The sequence below is a fragment of the Mustela nigripes genome, chromosome 11, assembly GCF_022355385.1.
Source record: "Mustela nigripes isolate SB6536 chromosome 11, MUSNIG.SB6536, whole genome shotgun sequence".
In the NCBI taxonomy this organism is placed as follows: domain Eukaryota; kingdom Metazoa; phylum Chordata; class Mammalia; order Carnivora; family Mustelidae; genus Mustela; species Mustela nigripes.
The window spans coordinates 38332137-38352275 of record NC_081567.1 but is presented as its reverse complement, the minus strand read 5'-3'; the positions used below and the strand labels follow the sequence as shown (position 1 = coordinate 38352275).

The 20139-nt window shown below is 64.1% G+C and overlaps 1 protein-coding gene across 1 annotated transcript; it reads right to left on the bottom strand.

Annotated features, from left to right (window-relative positions):
- Positions 1-361: 361 nt before the first annotated feature.
- Positions 362-6243, bottom strand: TEKT4 (tektin 4). Its single transcript, XM_059416007.1, has 6 exons — positions 5710-6243; positions 3680-3750; positions 3148-3291; positions 2503-2725; positions 1508-1662; positions 362-651 (listed from the first exon to the last, which is right to left on the bottom strand). Exons 1-6 carry the CDS (start codon positions 6241-6243, stop codon positions 435-437), a joined length of 1344 nt encoding a protein of 447 aa, XP_059271990.1. The 3' UTR covers positions 362-434.
- Positions 6244-20139: the final 13896 nt, after the last annotated feature.

Below are 20139 nucleotides of genomic sequence, written 5' to 3'. Positions count from 1 at the left end.
TTGGTCATGGCTGAGGTGACGACAGCTGTGGCTTCCACGGTGGCAGGAGGGGACGCTTCCTCTGCGGGGTCCTGCGGGCAGCTCAGGCAGACAGAGGGCCCCCGTCCGAGGCTCAGCAGGCTCGGAGCGCTGGTGGGGGTGTGGGGGCACTGGGTCGCGGTGAGCAATGCAGGGGCCTCTACAGTCCTCTCCAGGTGGGAACCGAGGCCACCACAGGCAGCAGGAACTGCCCTGCAAAGGCTCTGAACCCCCACCTCCCACTGGCCTGGGCAGGAGGTCCGTAGGTAAAGCCCACCCGCCCAGGCTGCGGCACCTCCACCCAGAACCACGCCGACAAGTAGAAAGCCAATACACTCTTTATTGGGGGGCCTGGGGACAGTCCCTGCCCACGTCCAGCCAGGCTGCAGAGGCACCCGCCGTGGTGCCAGCCCCGGTCACTGGTAGCCGGCCAGCTGCAGGATGGTGGGGTAGCGGGCACGGTGGGCCATGCACTTCTGGCGGTCGATGAAGAGGCTGTTGGTCTTGACGGCCAGGTCCTTCTCCAGGTGCATGCGCGTGTCCTCCAGGTTGCGTAGTGACTGCTCGGCTTCTAGAAGCTTCTCCTTCAGCGCCGCAAGGGACGTGTTCAGCTCCTCCACCTCGCTCACCAGCCTGGGGGGCCGGGGAGGAAGGCGTGAGCTGGGGCCTCCAGGCTGGGACAGGCAAGGCCTGGGAGCCCTGGCAAGGGGTCCCAGGCCAGCTGCAGGGCCACAGGAGGACCTGAAAGTCCAAAGGGAGACCTGCCAGCCACATGGAGTGGGCCGGGCCAGTATGCCACACGGGCCCCGCAGCAGGTGGGAGAGGGCGTGCCTCGTGCTCTCAGCCCACAGCCCCACAGGGCCACCGCGCTGGGCCTGAGCTGGGACTTCTGCTGCCACCCCCATCCCCGGCCCAGCCAGAAGAGCCCACATAGGCAGCACTGTGTAGGGCTGAGCTCAGTGACACCCGCTGCAGTTAGATGCAATGCTGGTGGAGCGCGGAGGCTCCTGGGTCCCTATGTTCCTGGAACCTGGAGGCAGGCTAGACGGACTCCTGGTGCTGCCCAAGGCCCCAGTCCCCTGCGTGTGCTGAGGGCAGGGAGGGAGCCATGCGGGGGGATTCTGCCAACAAGGGCAGAAACACCAGAGACCCCATCCCGCCTCGGCTTTGAGCCAGGACCAAGGGGCCACCCATGCCATGGGGGGTCTGGATGGGAGGCCCGAGGCAGCATGGGCATGGCGGCCGGGGGCGTCGGGGGCTCAGCCTCTCAGACCCTGAGATCCATTGCCAGCAAGACCACACAGCACAGGGTGAGGCAGGAAGTGCCACGCTGTCCGTGACACTCAGGGCCCTGAAAGGCACATCCACGTCTAGTTGTGTGGGCGGGGGGCAGGGTGTTCGTGGGGCCCAGAGGCCAAGGGGGCTGGGCTGAGGGGGACACAAGCAAGCCTGTCCTCAGGACTGCCTGAGCCACAGCCCTGGCGGGCACCTGAACTGTGCGGCATCCCGGCACAGCTCCACATTGGGCCTGTGCGAGCGCTGGTACAGACGGGTCTGAGCCACCTTCAGGGGCGCCTCCTTGTCCTTGATGGCCTGCTTCAGCATGGCTATGTTGTGCTCCTGGTCCGTGATCTCCCGCAGCGTCTGCAAACAGGACGGTCCCTGGGGGAGTTGCCGTGACCCCCACCGCACCCCCGGCCCTGTCCATGGACTTGGGGGGACATATGGAGGCAGGAAGATGTGTTCGGCCCTCTCAGCCCCACCAAGGACACCCAGAGGGCCGGGGTGGGGCTGCAAAGCCTGGGGTCCAGCAGCTCTGGCCTGAGCGCCCCCCCCCCGGCCCCCACCCTGCTGGTTACTGGGCCCCAACCCTGGTGAAGAACCAGAGAGACATGGCTGCAGCAAAGGGCACCCTGAGAGCCCAGGGTCAGAGCCCTAGTAGGCCTGGCCACCTCCTGCCACCTTCTCTCTTGCTCTTGCCTGACAGCAACCCCCAGTGTCACCTAGTTTTGTATTGGCTTAGTGAGGGCCCAGGGAGGAGTGGGTGCCTGGAGCCCTCAGGCTGGACAGGATAGAAGGCCTGGTCCGGCCAGGTTGTGACCTAGCCAGGGGCGGGGCTGGTCCACAAGGAGCAGGGCTGGGGGGTGGGGAGTGGGCGGGTGTACGGGGGCGGGGCTTGATGGGACGGTACCTGGCCGGGTTTTGGGTGAGACGAGGGACCAGACGTGGCCTGGGTGGGGACGGCCCTGGTGGGGCCTGGGGGCGGAGCCTAGGGGCGCGGATCGGGCCTGAAAGGTCGGTAGCTGGGAGGGGCTGGAGTAGGGCGAGGGACGCGTCTTGGCCTGGGTGGGGCTGGGCCGGGACTGGGTCAGGGGCGGGGCCTTACGGGGAGGGGCCGTGCCTGGGCACGGTCTGGTGGGGCGGAGCCTTGTGGGGAGGGGCCGGGCCGAGTCTGGGCGTGGCCTGGCGGGGCGAGGACCTCACCTTGTGCAGGTGGTTCTCCAGCTTATGGCGCGCGTCCTCCAGCTCCTCACAGCGGCGCTCGAAGGCCAGGTTCACGGCGTCGCACTGCAGCCGCAGGTCCTCGGCCGTGTCCCGCAGGATGCAGTCGACGAGCACCCGCAGGTTGGCCGAGGCCAGGCGCTCGCGCTCCGCGCGGTGCAGGTTGTCCTGGGTGAACCTGGCCCACGTCTCGGGCGTGGAGGCGCTGCGGGCGGGCACGGCTTGCGGACGGCTCCTGCGACCCGGCCCTCCCGCGCGCCCCGCGCCCCGAGACCACTGCGCCCGCACGAGTCAGCACCCCCAGCGCGGCACCGCGGCCCTGTGCCCCCTCGCGCCCCCCCGCGCCCCGCGGCGTGGTGGCTGCGCGCCCCCTGCCGGCCACCCGAGGAGCTGCAGGTAACCCCTCAGTCCCCGGTGAGCTGGGCGTGTGGGGTCCTTGCGCGGGGGTCCTTGCTCACCTGCCCAGCCTGTGGGCAGAGGAGCTGCACACAAGGCCCTCCGTGCGAGAGCGTCAGGGGCGGGGGGCTGGGGGACGGTCCCCAGCACAGGGCTCAGGAGCACAGGCACCGGGTGGGCACCGGGGTTTGGGGGGGCTCCCTGGAAGGGGCTGGGGCGGAGGTGGCCCACCTCTCCTCGAACTTGGCTGAGTGCGGGTGAAACTGCACCTCCGTGCTCTGGTTGTGGTAGAGCGCGCATGTCTGGTCAATGTTGTAGGCCTCCACCTTGTCAGACCAGTCCATCTCACACGTTTCCTTGTGCTCTCGGTTCAGCCTGGGGCGGGCAGGGTCTGCGTTTGTGGAGGGGGCACTGGGTACCACCCCAGGAGCAAGCACACACCCCCTTCTCCACTGTGAACCAGGCCACCTCATCTGTCAAGGACAGGGGTCCTCGGGCCACCCAGGCTCTGCCTGGCCAACAGCGTCCAGGAGCAGATGTTCCCGGCCCTGAAAGGCTGGCCTGGGTTCTGGATGCCCAGGTCCCCAGGCCATGCAGGAGTCTGCACCCCCACCAGTTGCCCCTACCTCCCCCATCCTCCTGGCTGAGACCCAGGACAAGCCCCCACCTCTCTGAGACTCCCAGCCAGCTCACCCCAACTTCCTGCCCAGAGCCAGCCCAAGGGGTGAGGAGACGGGGCAGGTGTGCAACCACCGAGACCCACCGGATCTGGTTCACGGCCTGCGTTATGGTCCTTTTGAGGAGCTCCTGAATGTTGCGGATAAGCTCGGCTTCCTGGGGGAGAAGACCCCACTCCCTGGTGAGGATCTGAGGAGGGCCAGGCCGGTGTGGGCCCATGGTCAGCCCCTTCAGTGCCTAGGCCAACATCTGGCCCTGGCTGTACTTGGTTGGGCCCCACAGCCAGCTAGTCGACCCCTATCTCTTTCCCGGGAGGCTGGAGGGAGGAGCCCCACTCTTTTTCACTGGGTTTGTTCTGGGCTTTGGAATATTCTGTTTGGTGTGGCAGAGTGCAGGGTTTTTTCTGGGGGGCACTAGGGCCAGCTCCCACTTACCTGGCACCCACCCAGCAGCCCCTGGGCTCTAGGGGCCATCCCTGCCGCCTGCCCCCAGGCAGGGTGGCCAACAAATCCCTGGGCCCCTGGGCCCCTGGGAACCATGTGCCCTCCCGGCAAGGGCCCTGGGCTCAGAGAAGGCAGGCTCTCTCCTCTGGCCTTTAAGGGGGAATTTGTGTGCCTTTCTGCTTCTGCGATGGCCCTGTTTTCTGTGCATAAACAGTCCGCTACCCCCATTTAGACTTTTACCTCCATCTGGCTCTAAACCCAGGGTCTGTTTCCCTGTACCTGGACCATTGTTCATGTTTTCACATTGGGAAGGTGGGGTAATGCTTAGGGAGGGGGAGGGGGGTGTCTCTTGGTTAAGGGCCCAGGGGGCTGCAGCCAGAGCCCTGGAAGCTCGTTGAGCAGCTGAGTGTGGGGTTGAGGTGGAGGGGGACCGAGGAGGGCATTGGGGCTGGGAGAGGGGGTACTCAAGGTTCTGGGCTGAGCCTGGAGCATGCAGGGGGTGCCCTGCATCTCCCAGGAACGCCCACAGCCTACAGGTCACAAGTAAGGCCCCCAGGATCTGAGAGGGTCTTGGAGCAGAGGACTGGACTGTGTCATTCCCTGATGCTTGTGAGGCTCCCCCAAGGACAGGTCCTGCTGAGCTTGGAGTGGGGAAGCCTTGGGGTATGAAGGTGACCTCCATCCCACCCTCACCCAGCAGCACCTGAATACTGGGCTGGGCCTGGATTTCCACCACAGGCATCAGGGAGGGGGAGCTATGGGGCACTCGGCCTTCAGGAGCTCAGGCGCAGGTTTAATTGCATGAGCTAGGATGCCCCAAGGGTCTACCCAGCGGGTGCTGGGACCCAAGGGTGACCATAGGGCTGCCCCTCAGTGCAGGAGCCTACAGGACCCAACTTGCCAGCCCTGCCTGCATCCCAGACCTCAGGTGCCCCCCCCCCCACTGGGCTCAGCTCAGTCCCTGTCCCAACCATGGGGCGTATGCTGGGGGGCATCAGGTTGTGGATGGACCTCGCCTCGGTGTCCTCGGAGTGTCCCATCCTCAGGCAAATGTCCCCGACACACATCCAGGTGTGAATTCTGTCCCCCTCACCCCAAGATGAGCAATTATTGGGGTGGGGGCAGAGCAGGGGCCCTGGACATGGGATGGGGTGAGCAGATGTGAGGTCCAGCTCCAGCCCCCGTACCTGCTCAAACCCCTACACTGGGACCTGTCCCCATGCCATGATGTCCTCAACTCAGCAGGTCCAAGCTGGGGCCCACCCTGCCAGTTGCTGAGCCTCCCCCAGTGTCCACTGTGAGCACTGGGCTCTGAAAAGGTCAGACTGGGCACCCTTCCAGGGTCAGGGACGCGCCTCCGTCCTGTATGGCCTGAGCCCTAACCCTGTGGCCCCAGCACCTTGTGGGTCCCCAACCTACAAACAGAGCTGGTGTCACGGTGCATGGGTGTGGACCCGGGCATGTGCTCCACACGGGTCTGCGTGTGCCAAGGGTTACGTGCTCTGAGTATTCCCGTGTGTGCAGAGGGGCGTGGGCTCCATGAGTCTGTGTGCACCCGCCTGGGGTCAGCCCGCGCCGTGGGCGCACCCGGGGGAACCACCCCCCGTCGACCCTGTGCAGGCCACGCTCCCTGAGGCGGGGGAGACCATGGGGCCTGTGGCTCCCGGAGCACCTTCAGCAGCTCCATTTCCACGAAGTCACGGACGAGGTCGGGGTGCTGGCGGCGCTCACGGCACTGCAGGTTGTCGGTGGCGATGGAGAAGGGCACAGCGGTGGCGTCCAGGGCACGCTGCAGCCGCTGCTTCTGGGCCAGCAGCAGGTCAGTCTCAGCGGCCAGCTCGTGCACCTCCTGCTGCAGCTCCGACTTCCAGCAGTGCGTGTCCTGCAGCCGCGCACCCACCTTCCGGGTGGAGTCCTCCTGCGAGCGCCGGGCCAATGCCTCCGTCTCCGCCGCCAGCTGCTGGCTCTCGTGGCGCTGCCGCTCCAACTGGTCGCGGTCAGCGAAGGCTTGGTGGTAGCGGGCATAGCAGTTCTGGAACCACTCATCTGGCAGGTACTTGGCCGAGCGGAAGCCGGCAGTGGCCAGGCCCGAGGACGTATGGGCACCCGTGTTCCGGGCCACATCGTACAGCTTCCGGGGCAGCTCGCAGGCCGGCACCGTCTGCGGGGCCGGCTCCTTGGTCAGGAGTGCGTCCATCTGCGCCATGGTTCTCCCCGCCCCTGCTACCCCGGGGAGGGACGGTCAGTGGTCAGGGCAACGGTCAGCGGGGCAGGTCCCGGCCACTCTGTGCCCAGCAGGACACTTCTGGTCTCCCAGCGACAGGTACGCACAAGCCCTCCTGTTGCTGGGCAACTGGCCCCCTCCCCTAGAGGCTCTCTTAAAGGGCCAGGCAGCCCCAAGTCCCAGCACCCATCCTGGACCACATGTGGTGTCTGCCCAGAATTGCACCGGGACGGTGGCCTGACGCCAGGGCCCGTTGTCCCCTGCCCATCTTACTCGTCCCAGGGAGCCGGTCCCCCGGACACGCACGGGGTGGGCCTGTCTTTGAAGGGGTTTGAATTCAGCCTCCAGGGGATACCTTGGACCCAGACACCCGCATCTTCTCCACACGGGTAGAAGCAGATCCTGACAGTGTCCCCAAGGCCACGCAGGGCCAGGCTCATGGCAGAGACCACAGGAGCAGGAAGGAGGCCTCTTCCCCAGGGCACAGCTCATCTGGCCCCATCCTGCCAGCCACAGAAGTGAGGGGCGATCTCCAATACCACCAGCAGAGGGCAGCGTTGGCCGCAAAAATGTTCTGGGAAGGGGCGGGACAATGGCTGGGGTGGTCTCTTCTCCCTCTGGAGCCTATCCCCCACCCCATCCGGAGCCTGGATGGCCTTTCCCACCCCACACGCCTCATTAGCCCCTGGGGAGCCTCCCAACAGTGCACCTGCAGGATACCTATGTACCACCATGCCCCCTTCCATCCCACAGCCCCTGTCCCTCCACATCCCATGCTGTCCTGTCCCAGCTTGGGCCACACCAGCCCCAGACCTCAGGTACATCAGCCTCGGCCTGGCTGTGCCCCCTCCGGGGGGCCTGACCTCTGTGCCCTGTTGGCAGGGGCCCTGCGGCCCAGCATGTCTGCCGCCTGACCCAAAGTCAGTGCTTCATAAATGTGGGCCTTGGGGACAGTCACCCCAGATTTCCCCCACTGAGACTGGACCTGAGCCTGTCCTCAAGGGCAAGAGGTCAGGGGGGCCTCTCTGTGCTTTGTGTCTCCTGACGGCATTGCATACACAGGGCCCACTCAGGACGGGGACGAAGGGGAGATCCCTGGCCCTCCCTTTTACTTGGACCCTGCTTTGCACACAGCATCTGTCCTCTGAGGCCAGAGCTGCCCCAAGAACCTGCTGACCCAGGGAGCTTGCTGAACACGAGGCCAGAGCCAAACTCTGGAGACCCTGGGGACATGACAGGATGTGGTCCCCGAGGCAGGTGCTCGGGAATGACGGGGTCCCCAGCAAGGCCGGTCCACAGGACGTGACTGGGTGCCTGTCAGGGAACTGGGCCCCTAACCCGGACAGTGGCAGATCCGTCCCTTGTCCATAGGCAGAAGTGAACACGCCACGGGAAGACGGCTGGGTTGGAGTCTAACCCTGCCCTTATTACCCTGTGGTGAGGCCGGTGGTCCCGGGCCTGCTTCTCCTCTGTGGAGGGATCACACCATCTGCTGCGTGGAGTGGCTGTGCATAAACGGCTGGTGCGGTGCCCAGTGCTGGGAATGAGCAGCACCTTCCAGGCCCATTCCCGCCCCCCAGCCCCCAAGCTTTGCGGGGTCTCTGGGCTCGAAGCGGCAGGCTGATTGCCAGTGTCGGGTTCGAAGCAGCGGCTGAGTGATATGCAGGCTTATTGGATTTGCTGCCAAATTGCATTTGAGCCGAGAAAATTGAGTCTAGGGACACGCCAAGGTGCTCACCCGCTGCCCTCTCCCCTGCCGTGGTCAGACAGCCGTTTGGGACCTGCCATGGGTTCAGGGAGGTCCTGAGGCCCCCCAGCACTCCCTCCAGATCGTCCTCGCACACCCCCGGGGACAGGGAGTTCCCTTCCTCCCAGGGCCGCTCTGGAAGACACCTCCTCACACACCCCTGCCCCCGGGGTTGGCGCCTCTCATGACCTCTCATGGGGCCAGTGGGTGCCTGGCCTGATCTCGAGAGTTAGCTGAGGCAGGAAGAGGCAGGGAGGGGATGGTGGAGGAACGGTGCCCCCCAAGCGTTCCCTGGGGTCTCTACCTGTCCACGCCCCTGGCCGCTGCTCTGTGCTTGCACAGAGGGACACTGAGTCACGGCCAGTGCCGTGGGAGGCGACAGGCCACTCGCCAGCCTCAGACCCAGGACCCCAGCAAGAGGAGAGAGGATGCAGGACCTGGCATTTCCGGGAAACTACCTGCAGGGAGGGGGATTGGTCGGGGCCAGAAGGATGGCCTCACCCCTCCTCGCAATTCCCGGGCCCGCAGGACATTTTGGTCACTGGAGGAGCTGAAGCGTCTCAGATGGCCCTAAGCCTGGCCGGTCCCAGTTCCAGCAGCTGCCACCGGGGAAGAGGGAGGCCTGCCCCCGCCCCCAGGCAGGAGGGAAGAAGCACACACTCCCTCCTCCTGGTCCAGCAGCACGGAGTGTGGACGGGCCCAGGACATGTGCTCTAGGAATGGAGGCGCTGGGCAGCTGGGGAGGTCCCCTTCCCTGCAATGGGTCAGGGGGGTTGCGGCAGGAGAGGGCAGGAGGATGTGGGTGGGGGCAGACATGCTGGGGGTGGGGGGCGGTTGGCGGCTGCAGCCTGCAACCCAACTGTCCTCAAGTCAAGGCTCCATGCCACGTCCCTGCACTTGGCAGGAGGGAGGCTGACAGAGGCTGGGGGCTCACGCCTGCTCAGCCCCGGGCCTGTCCCCAGACCTGGCCATGAGCACAAGGTGGAGACTCAGGACCATGAGACTCCCCTGTCCACCCTGCGCCCAGAGAGGACACCACTCACTGACCGTGTTCCCAGCCCAAAGCTGGAACCACATGGGGCTCCCACTCTGGGCAGCTGTGTCCCCCTGCAGGGCTCAGCCCAGGCCCTGGCAGCCTTGAGACACCATGGCCCGGTCACCCAGGTTGTCCCCAGCACCATGGCCTGGCTCTGCCATGCGAGGCTTTGGAGGTCTGTGGTGTGGGCGGTGGATCTAGACCGCAGCACTGGACGCTGCCAGGACCATGCCTCAGTTTCCCCTTCTGTGAGCTGGGGATAAGGGCGGCTCCTCTCTCTTGGGTGTTTGAGGATGGAGTGACACGGTGTGCGTGCCCCTCCCGATGTGGCCTGACCCCTGACCTTGTTCCCGTTGGAAGTCTCTCTGTCAGTCTCTGTCCCCGAAGGTTCCTTCCCAGGCAGTCTGTGGTCCGTTCTGGGCGCTCACGTAGAGAGGGGACACGGGGGCTGGGGGTCAGGCACCGTGCCCCCTTGCCCTTCATAACCTCTCAGGCCTTCCGTCCTGCAGAACTGGCTCCAAGATGTCCACATTAAGGGGTTTTTGGAAGATGCCACAAAGCTGCAGAGTGTAGCCCCAAAATCTGGAGGATGACTGTGCGGCACCGGCGGCCAGGGAGAGGCCCCAGGGGTGGGCTGGGCAGGCCAGTGCATGTGGACGCGGCGGCACACAGACTCGTCCACCCATCTCTGGTTCCAGAACTTTCCCAGCCCCCCGAATAGAAACGGCCCACGTCACCTGTGTCTCTCCGACCCCTCTCTGGCTGTGCCGGGCATCAAGATGCGCTTCCAGGAGGCTTGGCCCTGCCGCCTTCGGGCGCATTCACAAGGCAGCGGGGGTCCGGCTGCTCTCCTAGTCCTGGCCGGTGGTAATCCAGTGCCTGGGTGTGCTGTGGCCTGCTATCCGCATGTTCTCTAGGGACATTTTGGCGGCCATGGGCAGAGCTCTTGGGACCTCAGGCACACTTTGAGCAGTCATTTTCAGTTATTTGTGTACGTTGATATTTTTGTCACCCAGACACCGCTTGGAGACTCCCAAAGCCCAGGACTTTGAAAACACGGGGATGCGTCGAGGGGCCTGAGGCACCGGCCACTGCCTCCCTGCACCCCATCTCCCAGGGGAAGGCAGGGCGCCGGATGCCCCGTGAGGGCGGGCCCTGGGGGAAGCCCCACGGATCTATCCTGGGGCCTGACCGGTCCGGTGAGCTTTCTAGAAGGACTTTGTCAGGTGACCTTGAGAGACATAAGCTGCCCAGTCCCTTCACGCTCGCCCTCGAACATGAGGGCAAATAGGGGGCATTTTTCAAAGGGAAGGGAAACGTCAGTGTTCCGAGCTACACCACGGTGGGATTTACAATCAGAGCAACAACGGAAGAGGCCGCGTAACAAGCGGTTGGGCAGGAGAGCCCTGGGAAGGCTCAGCTCCACGGCATCTGGGGTCTGGGCACAGACAAAGGATGCCTGAGATGTGACCATGAAACAGTGTTTGTTCGCTAAGAGGTGGAGCTCAGAGCCCGCGGGGCCTTAATTCCTGCGCTCTGGGTACAGGCTCTATTTCCCACAGGGAATGAGCTCCTCGTCCTTGGAGGTGTTCAAGCAGCCGCGTGTCAGGATGCGGTGGGGAATCCTGGAACAGGATGCCTGGGAGAGCTCTTGCTCCCCAGCCCACGGATCCCGCGCAGAGGGAGGGCTCTCTCCAGTCTGTGTTGGAGGCGAGTGTCGGGGGCGCCCCACCCACTGGGCCCTGTTGGCCCGCCCCGAGGAATGGTGGAAACATCAGAGACAGTGTGGGGGACCCCAAGAAACTCTCAGAGCCGCTGCCCTCCCTGCCAGGTATCTCCCTGCTGATGTCCACAGGACTTGGGCCCCCTGCAGCCATCCTGCACACACATGTTCCTTACTCCCATAAAGCACGTCCCCACAGGCTTCTGGCAGAGTCCAAGAAGTTGCGGGGAGAAGGGAGCGGGCTTCAGGTGCAGCGCACCTGCCTCGTTCTGCTCAGAGACACCTGGGGGCAGACGCGGCCGAGAGGAACTGTGCCCAGCCCACTGGCTGCGGGATACTGGGGCCCCACACTCTCCAGCCCATCCACACTCTGCGCCTGGCCTGGTCTCTCCTGGACCTCAGGGGCAGCAGGCTCTGTCCCTTGGGCCCACTCCACCACGGCCTAGCAGGGCACAAGGGGGCTGAGACCTGGGATCCCATCCTTGGGCTCCAGCATGCGTCCCCTCCTCCCCCCTCACAAGGCGTGTTGACACTTGGAACTCACCATGGAGCCCGTCGGGGCCCAGAGCTTTGCTCCGCACTCCCGTCTGCACCCGGCCTTCGCCCCCCACCGACCCCCACTCCAAGCCTCCTTTGGGCCCCGCCTGCGTCTGCCGGATGCTCCCTCTGGCATGCAGTTGGGTCCCCGAGCACAGATGAAGAAACAGGCATGGAGCCGTAGGTCACCCCAAGGTCACACAGCAGGGACCAGTCAGAGGACTAGAAGACTCCAGAACCTTTTCCCAAGGCTGAGGCCAGGACTGCTCTGGGCATAGCTCGGGGGCGGGGGGGCAGCACCCTCCCTGTGTTTAATTCCCCTCCGTCTGGGCGTGGGGGGGACAGCAGCTGCTTAGGAGCTGGGGGAGAGCAGGCTGAGGGCCAGCCCACGACGGCTCCCCAGGAGCCGTCAGCGGCCACAGGATGCCCACGTTCCCCTATGGCATGTCACTGTCCAAAGCCAGTTTTAGTAGAATGTTCCCATCAGGACCTCAAGGCAGATTTTTCAATCCGGTTTCTTTCTATAAAGTGATTTTCCTGCGGCCGCAAGGCTGCTTATCCTCATGGATCCCAGGGCTGAGGCCAGAGCTCAACTCTAGTGGGGAGAAGGTGCAGGCTCCGAGGTCCCAGGAGGACCCCAGGATCCACACACCTGATGAGGGGCCCCATCCCCTCCTCTGGGGCCGAGGACAGCCTGGTACTTGGGGAGCTGGAGCCAGTCCCCACGGGGCCCCGTGTCTTCTACTCTGCAGCAGGCACAGGGAGGCCCCTGATGGCCCTCCAAAACTAGGTGAAGCTGTGTCCCCACTCGGGTGGATGACATGGGAGAAGTGACCCAAGTCCCTCATGGACAGAGCATTCAAGAGCCAGTCCTGATTCTCCCTCTGCCCTGCCCCTGCCAGGGGGCCCAAGATATTCCACATCCCAGAATGAGGATGTCATGGGGCCCAGCACAATCCACGAAGGACCTAGGGCAAGACAAGATATAAACCTTTGCTGTGGGAAGCCATCGAGGTGGACCAGACCTCTGTTACCCCGAGGAAACCCGGCCTATCCCGACTGACTTGGACCCAGCCAGGATCCAGGGGCTTCTCACACCCGCCCTCCTCACGGTCCTCCCCTCCCCACCCCATCCTGGAATGCCCCAGACCCCACTTCTTGCGAGTTCACCTCTCCTCCAGGAAGTCTTCCCTGATTGTCTCTCATAGTATCACAGCTCCTCCTCCTCCTTTGCCTTCAGAGGTCCAGAGCACACAGGCATGACCTGGCGTTTTTAAGCCTTGACTGTGAATAAAAGGGACTCAGACCTGCTAAGGAAATGAAAGAAATGCCGAGGGCAAACCCAACAGTAATGAGGAAACCAGATGAAAACCTCCCTACCCCTGGGGGGTTTTGAGACCACCCCTGGTGGACATCAGCCAATGGGTTTCAAGGCTGACAAACCCAGTGCCCTCTGAGTCACATTAGAAGAGGTATAGTGTCCCAGATGAGGGAGGTGATAGCCCTACTCCACTCCACACTGGCCAGAACGTGCTTGGGAGACAAAAGGAGAGTGCTCCAGGGCGTGGGTGTTGGCTAAGTGGGGCGGCTGAGGCAGAGCAGTCAGCAAGGGGGGGCACTGAAGCACACCCCTGGGGAAGGATCCACAGAGGCACGACGCGGAGAGGAGGGCTCCGTGTGGTTCAGCGCCCCAACCTCTTGCAGTGTGCGCGGACCCACTTTCTAACAGCACCTCGGGGCGTCCCTTGTGGTCTGGCCCCCGTACGAGCTATCGTCACTCCGGCGTCCTTCACACCTGTCACCTAGCAGGCTGGTGGGGGTCCCCGTGAATCACTGCGGGGACACCTACGCGGGGCTCTGCCGACCTGGGCAACCTGGGCCCGCCGCCCGCCCATCATCCGAGCGTTTCCGCAAGAACAGCCAAATCCCTGATTTATCAGCTCAGCTTTATCTCCAAAACCTCCTACAATTTCCCAGAGAACAAAATTAAATACGGGATTTGGGAGAGATTTTGCGTCTGCCCAAGCAGGGCCAGGAACAGGCTGACGTGGCAAGGCCACCGGTGCCGGGGCCGTGGGTGGGCAGGGGAGGGGGAGCCCAGCTGCCCGTCTCCAGGGGCCTGAGCAAGGATGATGGGGTACGCAGATCCCCATGCCCAAGTTCCCCTCTCCTGGCCCCATCCAGGCTTCCTTGCCTGCAGCCTGGGGGTGCCCTGGCTAGGGTGGGCTCCCCCATGACCTTGTCACGGACAGGCCAGGATCCTACTTTGTTTCCCAGCAGCCAACCTATTCCCAGTGAAGGGACCCGAGGCCTGGCCAGGTCAGGGCATCTCTCAGCCCTCAGACCCCAGGCAGGCGACAGGGCCTGGGAGTGGGGGGTGGCCTAAATGCACCCTGATCCCAGGGACCCAGCCCTAGGGACAGGACACGGCTGCCAAGAAGGCACAACTCACGGCGTCCCCAGGGAAACCCTGGGCCCCTGGGCTTTGGGAACTTGCGTAGTTGACCCTGATGGTGTGCCATCAGATGTCCATGTGGGGGGCCCTCGGGGAAGCTCTGCACCCCACCCCCAGCTCTTCAGCAGCCCCAGGCCGGTTGTGGCCCCAGCGACCTTGGGCTGCCTTGCGGGGGTGTTGGGAGGGAGCAGTGCTGCTCTGAGCTGCTTCTGATGCTAAGAGGCTCCAGAAACATCTGCAAAGGCTTGTGTGGGTAATCGAGCCGATTAGGGGTGTGTGGGCACTAGATAAGAGCCGGGCGGGTCACTTGGAGGGCAGACTCGGAGGATGGCCGAGAATGTGTTCTCTCCCCCGCTCCTGCCCCGACCGCCCCTCCCTCTCAGCCTGCCCCTGCAGAGCTGTCTGGTCAAGGGCATGAAGCTGTCCCAGAGTCAGGCCACCCTGTGGGCCCCACATCCTGCCCATGCGCTGTGGGACTACCGGCAAAACCCTAGCCTCTCTGCGCCATGTGCCAACCAGGAGCCGTGGTGGCCTGGCCGGGGTGTCCATGACAGGGTGTCTAGCCCTCAGCCTGGCGCTTCGTGTCCCCCCACCACTGACCTCTCAGTCCCAGGTCCCAGGGACCCATTAGGGATCTCCGTAGGCAAGTCCCATGGCCCGTCTATGCCTACAAGGGTCAGGGCTGTGGGACCCCTGCGACAGGCCCTCTTCTGGGCCCAGTGGGGCTGGGAGCCTGACCCTTCTGCAGCGGGGTTCTTTTGGGAGTTAACTTTGCCCCCAGGGGAGATTTAGCCATGTCTGGGAGCACTGTGGCTGTCACAGTGGCAGGGAGAGGGGTACTCTGGCTTCTCGGGGGGCGGGCTGCTGCCCCAGGAGTCTCCAGTGCCTGTGATGACCCCAGAGCGAGGGATGGCCCAGCCGGAGTACTAGCAGGGCTGAGGTAGGGCGAGCCTGCCCAGGAGGGGTACATCGGCTCTTCCCTGCTGGAGGTGCTAGAAGGAGGTGTTCTGTTCGCAGACCTTCTCTCTAAGGTAACCCTCGGCCAGCAGGAAAGAGAAGATGGTGTTCCCTAGAGACCCCAGCCCAAGGGCATCCCAAGGGCACCTGTGAGACTGGCAGGCCTGTGGCGGCACCAGGAGCATAGGCCACGTGCCCGTAGCCCCAGAGAAGATGCAAACAGCCCTGAGCTCCGGCCCCTCTTGGGTCCACGGCAGCACTTAGCCCTGAGAGGTCCTGGAAATAGATGTAGAGGACGCTGGCTGGACAGAGGCACTGAGCCCAGACAGGCCTCATGGGAGCGCTGGACGCGGCATGGAGCCACTTAGCAGGTAGGCCCGGGCTGCCAGGGCCACGGCATCTCCCCCAAGAGAAGCAGCCGCCGCCCGAGTGCTAGGACGGGGCAGGGTCACCGTGAGCTGCGGGCCCTCCGCCCGCCAGCCTCCCCGGTCTCTCCAGCCTGGGCCTCCTGCACGACCTGGCCTGCTCTGCCGTAGCCATCCCTGTCCAGCATTCTGAGCAGAGTGGAGGGAAGTCCCCAGGTCCCCCAGGCCATCTGTCCTGTCCTGTTCACATCTCTCGAATCCCAACTGCGTGCTGCTGTCAGCCGTGGCCTCAGGGGCAGATGCAGCTCCTGGGTGTGGATGCCCCCCCCCCAAGCTAGTCCCCCCCCCCCCAGGGTGAGGCCGGGACTCCTGGATTGCTGGGTCTTGGAGTCCGCGGACACCCCCATCTCTGCCTGGCCTGGCTGGATGGGGAACAGGTGGGGCTCCAGCAGTCGGCACAGCCATAGGCATGGTCCACAGAGGGACAGGGTCCTTCGCACACCAGGACCTCTGCAGGACCATCCCTGAGAGCAGGAAGGGGCCACAGGGGCACAGGAGGCACGGGGGGCTGGCGCCAGACCTGGAGCCCATCGGCAGCCTGGGAGCGGGGAGTGGAGGGTAGCCGGGGCTAGGATGTGGGGCAGGGAAGGCCAGCCTCCCCTGTCCACCCCAGGCCCAGCTGACTGGTCAGCTCACGGTCACAGAGTGAGACCCCAGCCAGATGCTGGTGCATCACTGGCTGCCCTGAGGGCTGGTACGGGGGCCCAGGGGGCCTGGGGGCAGCTAGTTTCCTGTCTAGTTGGAAAAAGTGCCGAGGGAGGGTGGGGCTGTCTGGAGTTCAGAGTTTCCTTTGTCTATTGCAAATTAACAAAGGCAGTGAAGGGCTTAAATGTGTTCACATTCTAGGTAAAGTATTAGCTGTCCACGTTCGATGACCGCGATAACCGTTATTTAAGGAGACGCGTTAGCTTGCCAGGGCTGTCATCACAGAGGAGAGGAACTGGACGGCTTCACACAGAAATTTATTTTTTCCTAATCTGGAGACCACAAGTTCTAAATCAAGGTGTCACGGGGCCACGGTCCCTCTGGAGGCTGCAGGGAAGGGTGCTTCCTGCCTCCTCCGGCTTCTAGGGGCTCCCTGTGTCCCTCGGCCTGTGGCTAATACAGGTCCTGAAGCTGGGATGGGCTCCAGCCCGGGGTGTCTGCCGGCCAGCTGGGGCCCAGGGCCCACACGAGGCATTACAAAGAGAAGGTGGAGCAAGGGGCCTGTGGGATGTGATTCCTGCTTGGTGGGAAGCTAGCACCAGCGGGGGTGCGGGCAGGGCCCCGACCCTATTTGTCCTGTTTCCCGATCTGGGGGGGAGAGGCCGCCTGTCCCTACCCACTCCCAGCCCTGACCAGAGAGGGACACAGATGGCCCTGGTTTACTCTGGGAATGTGGTCTGTTTCTATGACGACGGGTCTCTGGATCTGGGTGGAGGATTGCTCACCAGGCCTGGGGACTGGGGGTGAGGGGGCGGAGGGCAAGCAGGAGGTTTGTCTCCCGGCAGGAGGCAGGGGCTTCCCCCCGGACGTGCCCTGCTTTCTGGGCGTGCTGGACGCCGATGACGTGGGGGTCAGGATGGGCCCGGCTACCTGGAGAGACAAAGCCCTCCCCACCTTGGGGGACCCGATTTACAACATCGCAGCCCCCCATCAAAGTGACAGTCACCTTCACAGAACCAGGCGCACAGCATCCCGCCCTGAACTTTGGCCCGTCACTGACGTGGATGAGACATTGTTATTTTTAAACTCTTTAATGGTGCGTGAGGGACCTAATGGGATTTGCCATGGGGTAATTGTCTCCAGATCGATAGGGAGGGGCAGGGCTGCTGCCAGGGCTGCTGGTCCCTCAGTCCCGACCTTCTGTCCCCCTCCCCAGCTCAGCCCCAACATCCTGGAAGGACAGCTGGGGGTCAGGAGCAGGGGGTGGTGCCTGGCTGTACCTCAGGGTCCCCAGGAGGATGTGCAGCCCCACCTGGGGGTCTCTGCATCCCCTCCCGTGCTCCCCGAAGCATCGAGGGCCTCAGGACCCCCCACAAGGTGCCTGTGGCAAGCGGCAAGCCTGGGCTCTGCGTGGGCGCCAAGGAGAGGAGGGCTGCGGGGCCTCACTGCTGGGCCAACAGTGACAGCCACAGAGGGTGGTGGGCATGGTGGGCGGGCCCCACACTGGGACTGCCACATGAGACCTTCCTCTGCTCCTCCATTCAGGTCTAGAAGCAAAGGCTTGTCCCCAGGGATAGTGCTTGGACCCCCATTTCCAGGGTGAGTAGGGCCAATCACTAGCCCAGAGGGAAAATCCTAAATCCTCCGCTCTAGGGGCAAACACCTGGTCTCAACTGTCAGCTGCACCGGAGGGGCACAAAGGAGGTTCTGCAAGGGCTTTCTGTGGGGGGGCTTCCCAGGGAGGAGAGCAGGGAAAGGGTTTGCAGAGCCCCGTGCTCACCCTTGGGAGCCAGACCAGGCTGCTGCTTGCCGACGGGGCCGATGGTCATGGAGCCTGGGCTCCCTGGGTCTCAGCTCCTGGGCGCCCCAACCTGCCCCCGGCCAGCTCTTCCTGGGCCCTGACAAGGCTGGGGCTCCATGGTGCTCGGTCTCTGGTGCCAGACTGTGCCCAGGGCCATAGAAAGTACCGGGACGTGCTCACTAAGCGTCCTAGGGAATAAAAGCCCCAGAATGCGAGGTTGACACAGAGGGCTGGTGCTGGGAGCTGCGAGCCCCTCAGTCAGAGGCTGGAGGGAGAGCTTGCCATCAGCACGAGGGGAACAGCCTGCGGGGGCTGGGGAGGTCAGCAGGAGAGGGCCAGCTGTGTGGAGATGCCAGGCCCTGGGCAGGGGTGTGGGCGAGTGGGGCCCCTCCGCACAGACACCCCCAGTTCTGAGGGTATCGTCCACTGCCACCACCCAGGACCAGACAGAACCAACATGGCCTATTTGAAATCTTACGCAAGCATTTCACGCTCAGTAAAGGGAAAATCCCTGATCTATCTGCCTCATGTGTGCGTGTCAGCAGCCCCATCTCCAGACGGTGGCCGAGTGCTTGTGTGGGGCTGTGACTTCACAGGTGGGGGGTGTTGGGAACCCCCGGGCTTGACGAGGGGAACCTCAGCTGAACCTGCCAACCTCTGGGGGGACCAAGACCTGGATGTCTAGGTGCCCCAATTCCCAGCCACCCTAAGCTGGTGGGAGGAGGGACCCTGCTTCCAGAAGCCCTGTTAGGGAGCTATGGCCCAAGCCCTCCCGGGGGACAAAACTGGGACCCGAGGGTCCCGAGATGCAGAGACCCCCATCTGCAGACCAGGCCTGGCCTGGGGGCCACCGAGCTCCCCCACCCCCACGGCTCTGACCTAGCAGACTCAGACCAAGGCGGGGCGTCAGGCTGCTGCCCCACGGAGGTCAGCTCCTTCCCTGGGAAGACATCTTTTGCCTCTCCTTTGAGCCCTTGGGCCGAACTTGTGTGGCTGGACCCGTCACCCATGAGGTTGCACACAGTGTGCCAGGACCCCAGTGCTCTCTGTTGTTTTTTTGGTTTTTTTTGTTTTTTTTAGATTTTATTTATTTATTTGACGGATCACAAGTAGGCAGAGAGGCAGGCAGAGAGAGAGGAGGAAGCAGGCTCCCCACTGAGCAGAGAGCCTGATGCGGGGCTCGATCCCAGGACCCTGGGATCATGACCTGAGCTGAAGGCAGAGGCTTTAACCCACTGAGCCACCCAGGCGCCCCTCTCTGCTGACCTTGTTTCTCAGTGGGGGTGCCTGGGTGCATGGTCCCTGCCTCAGGGGCACCCTCGGACCAGAGACACCCTGGTCTCCACCAGGATGTGGGAGTGGAGGGGATAGGGTTCCCAGTGTGCGTGGGGGCACAGCCAACCCCGGGCCTGGGGGAGACTCCTAGTGGGGGCAGATCTGGCACAGCCAACCTGCTCAGAGGGACTGGGCCCATGAGACAGGTGGGGAGACCTAGGCCGTCATGGGGTGGACCCCGTCAGTGGACCCCAGGGAAGGATAAGGTCACGAACGGTCGGTCAGACCCCTCCCACGCAAGCACCCTTCACCCTCCTCCCAGTACCCTCACTCCCGGGCAGGTCAGCAGGGAGCACCGGCTCGGCGGGAGGCCGGGCTGGGGAACACAGGGGACCACAGAAGGTGCTGGAGAACCCGGCTGCCCCAAAGGGTCCTGAGGGAGCGGGGCTGGGGCGACTGGTTCACCTGGCCAGGGACAGGAGAGGACCCTGCCCGGGGGCACTGTCATCAGGGGGCTTCCCCAGCCCCTGTTTGAGAGCACAACCGGGCACCAGGTTGTGCTTTCTCCCCCTCCTGGGACTCTGCCACCCGGCCCCGAAGGACACCATCCCCTGTTCCGTCCACTGACAGCGACTTTGCTAGTGGCAAAGCGTGAGTGTTAGAACCCCGTGCTCCGGGCCCGGAGGAGCCCAGACACCACTGCCGAGGCCCGGGCGGTTGCCTGGCAACCCGGCTGCCTGTGCCCGAGCCCCCACACCCACGCAGGCCGTCTGCTCCGTGCCGCACCTCCAGCTCAGCCCGTCGGAGTGGGGGACGGGGATGGAGGCCATCCCAGCCTCTCGGTCGGGCCCCGTGCTCCCCTGGGCCGGGTGGTGTGGTGGGGAGGGCTCCTGGGCAGCTGGGGGGCCTGAGCTCGCTGACCCTCCACGTTCAGCGCCCAACCCCAGAAAGAGGACACGAGCCCGGGGTCTCACCGCACCGCAGGTGCCCAGAACCACCAGGTCCTGGAATGATCCCCTGTGCTCGGCCTCAGACCAGGAAACCAAGACAGAGCGGCCGGCTGCCTCAAGGTCAGGAGCTGCCTGGCCCGGGGCAGAGGCTGGAACAGCTCCTCAGACAGCGGGAAACCTGATTTCAGCCCCGCGGTGGTGTGTGCCCCCAATAGGAAGTGTGATCTGAGGCTGGCCTGCTCCGCTCAGGGTAGCTGTTCCCAAGAGAGAGATCTCATCAGAGCGGAGGGAGGAGGGGGAGGCCCTTCTCCCATCAGACCTGGAGGA

Bases quoted from the DNA above. Each gene is read 5' to 3' on its own strand.
- TEKT4 (XM_059416007.1), bottom strand. From the start codon at position 6,243: ATGGCGCAGATGGACGCACTCCTGACCAAGGAGCCGGCCCCGCAGACG. The intron at 3,751-5,709 runs GTGCTCCGGGAG...CTTCTCCCCCAG, and splicing joins TGGAAATGGAGCTGCTGAAG to GAAGCCGAGCTTATCCGCAA. The intron at 3,292-3,679 runs GTGGGTCTCGGT...TGCCCGCCCCAG, and splicing joins CAGGCCGTGAACCAGATCCG to GCTGAACCGAGAGCACAAGG.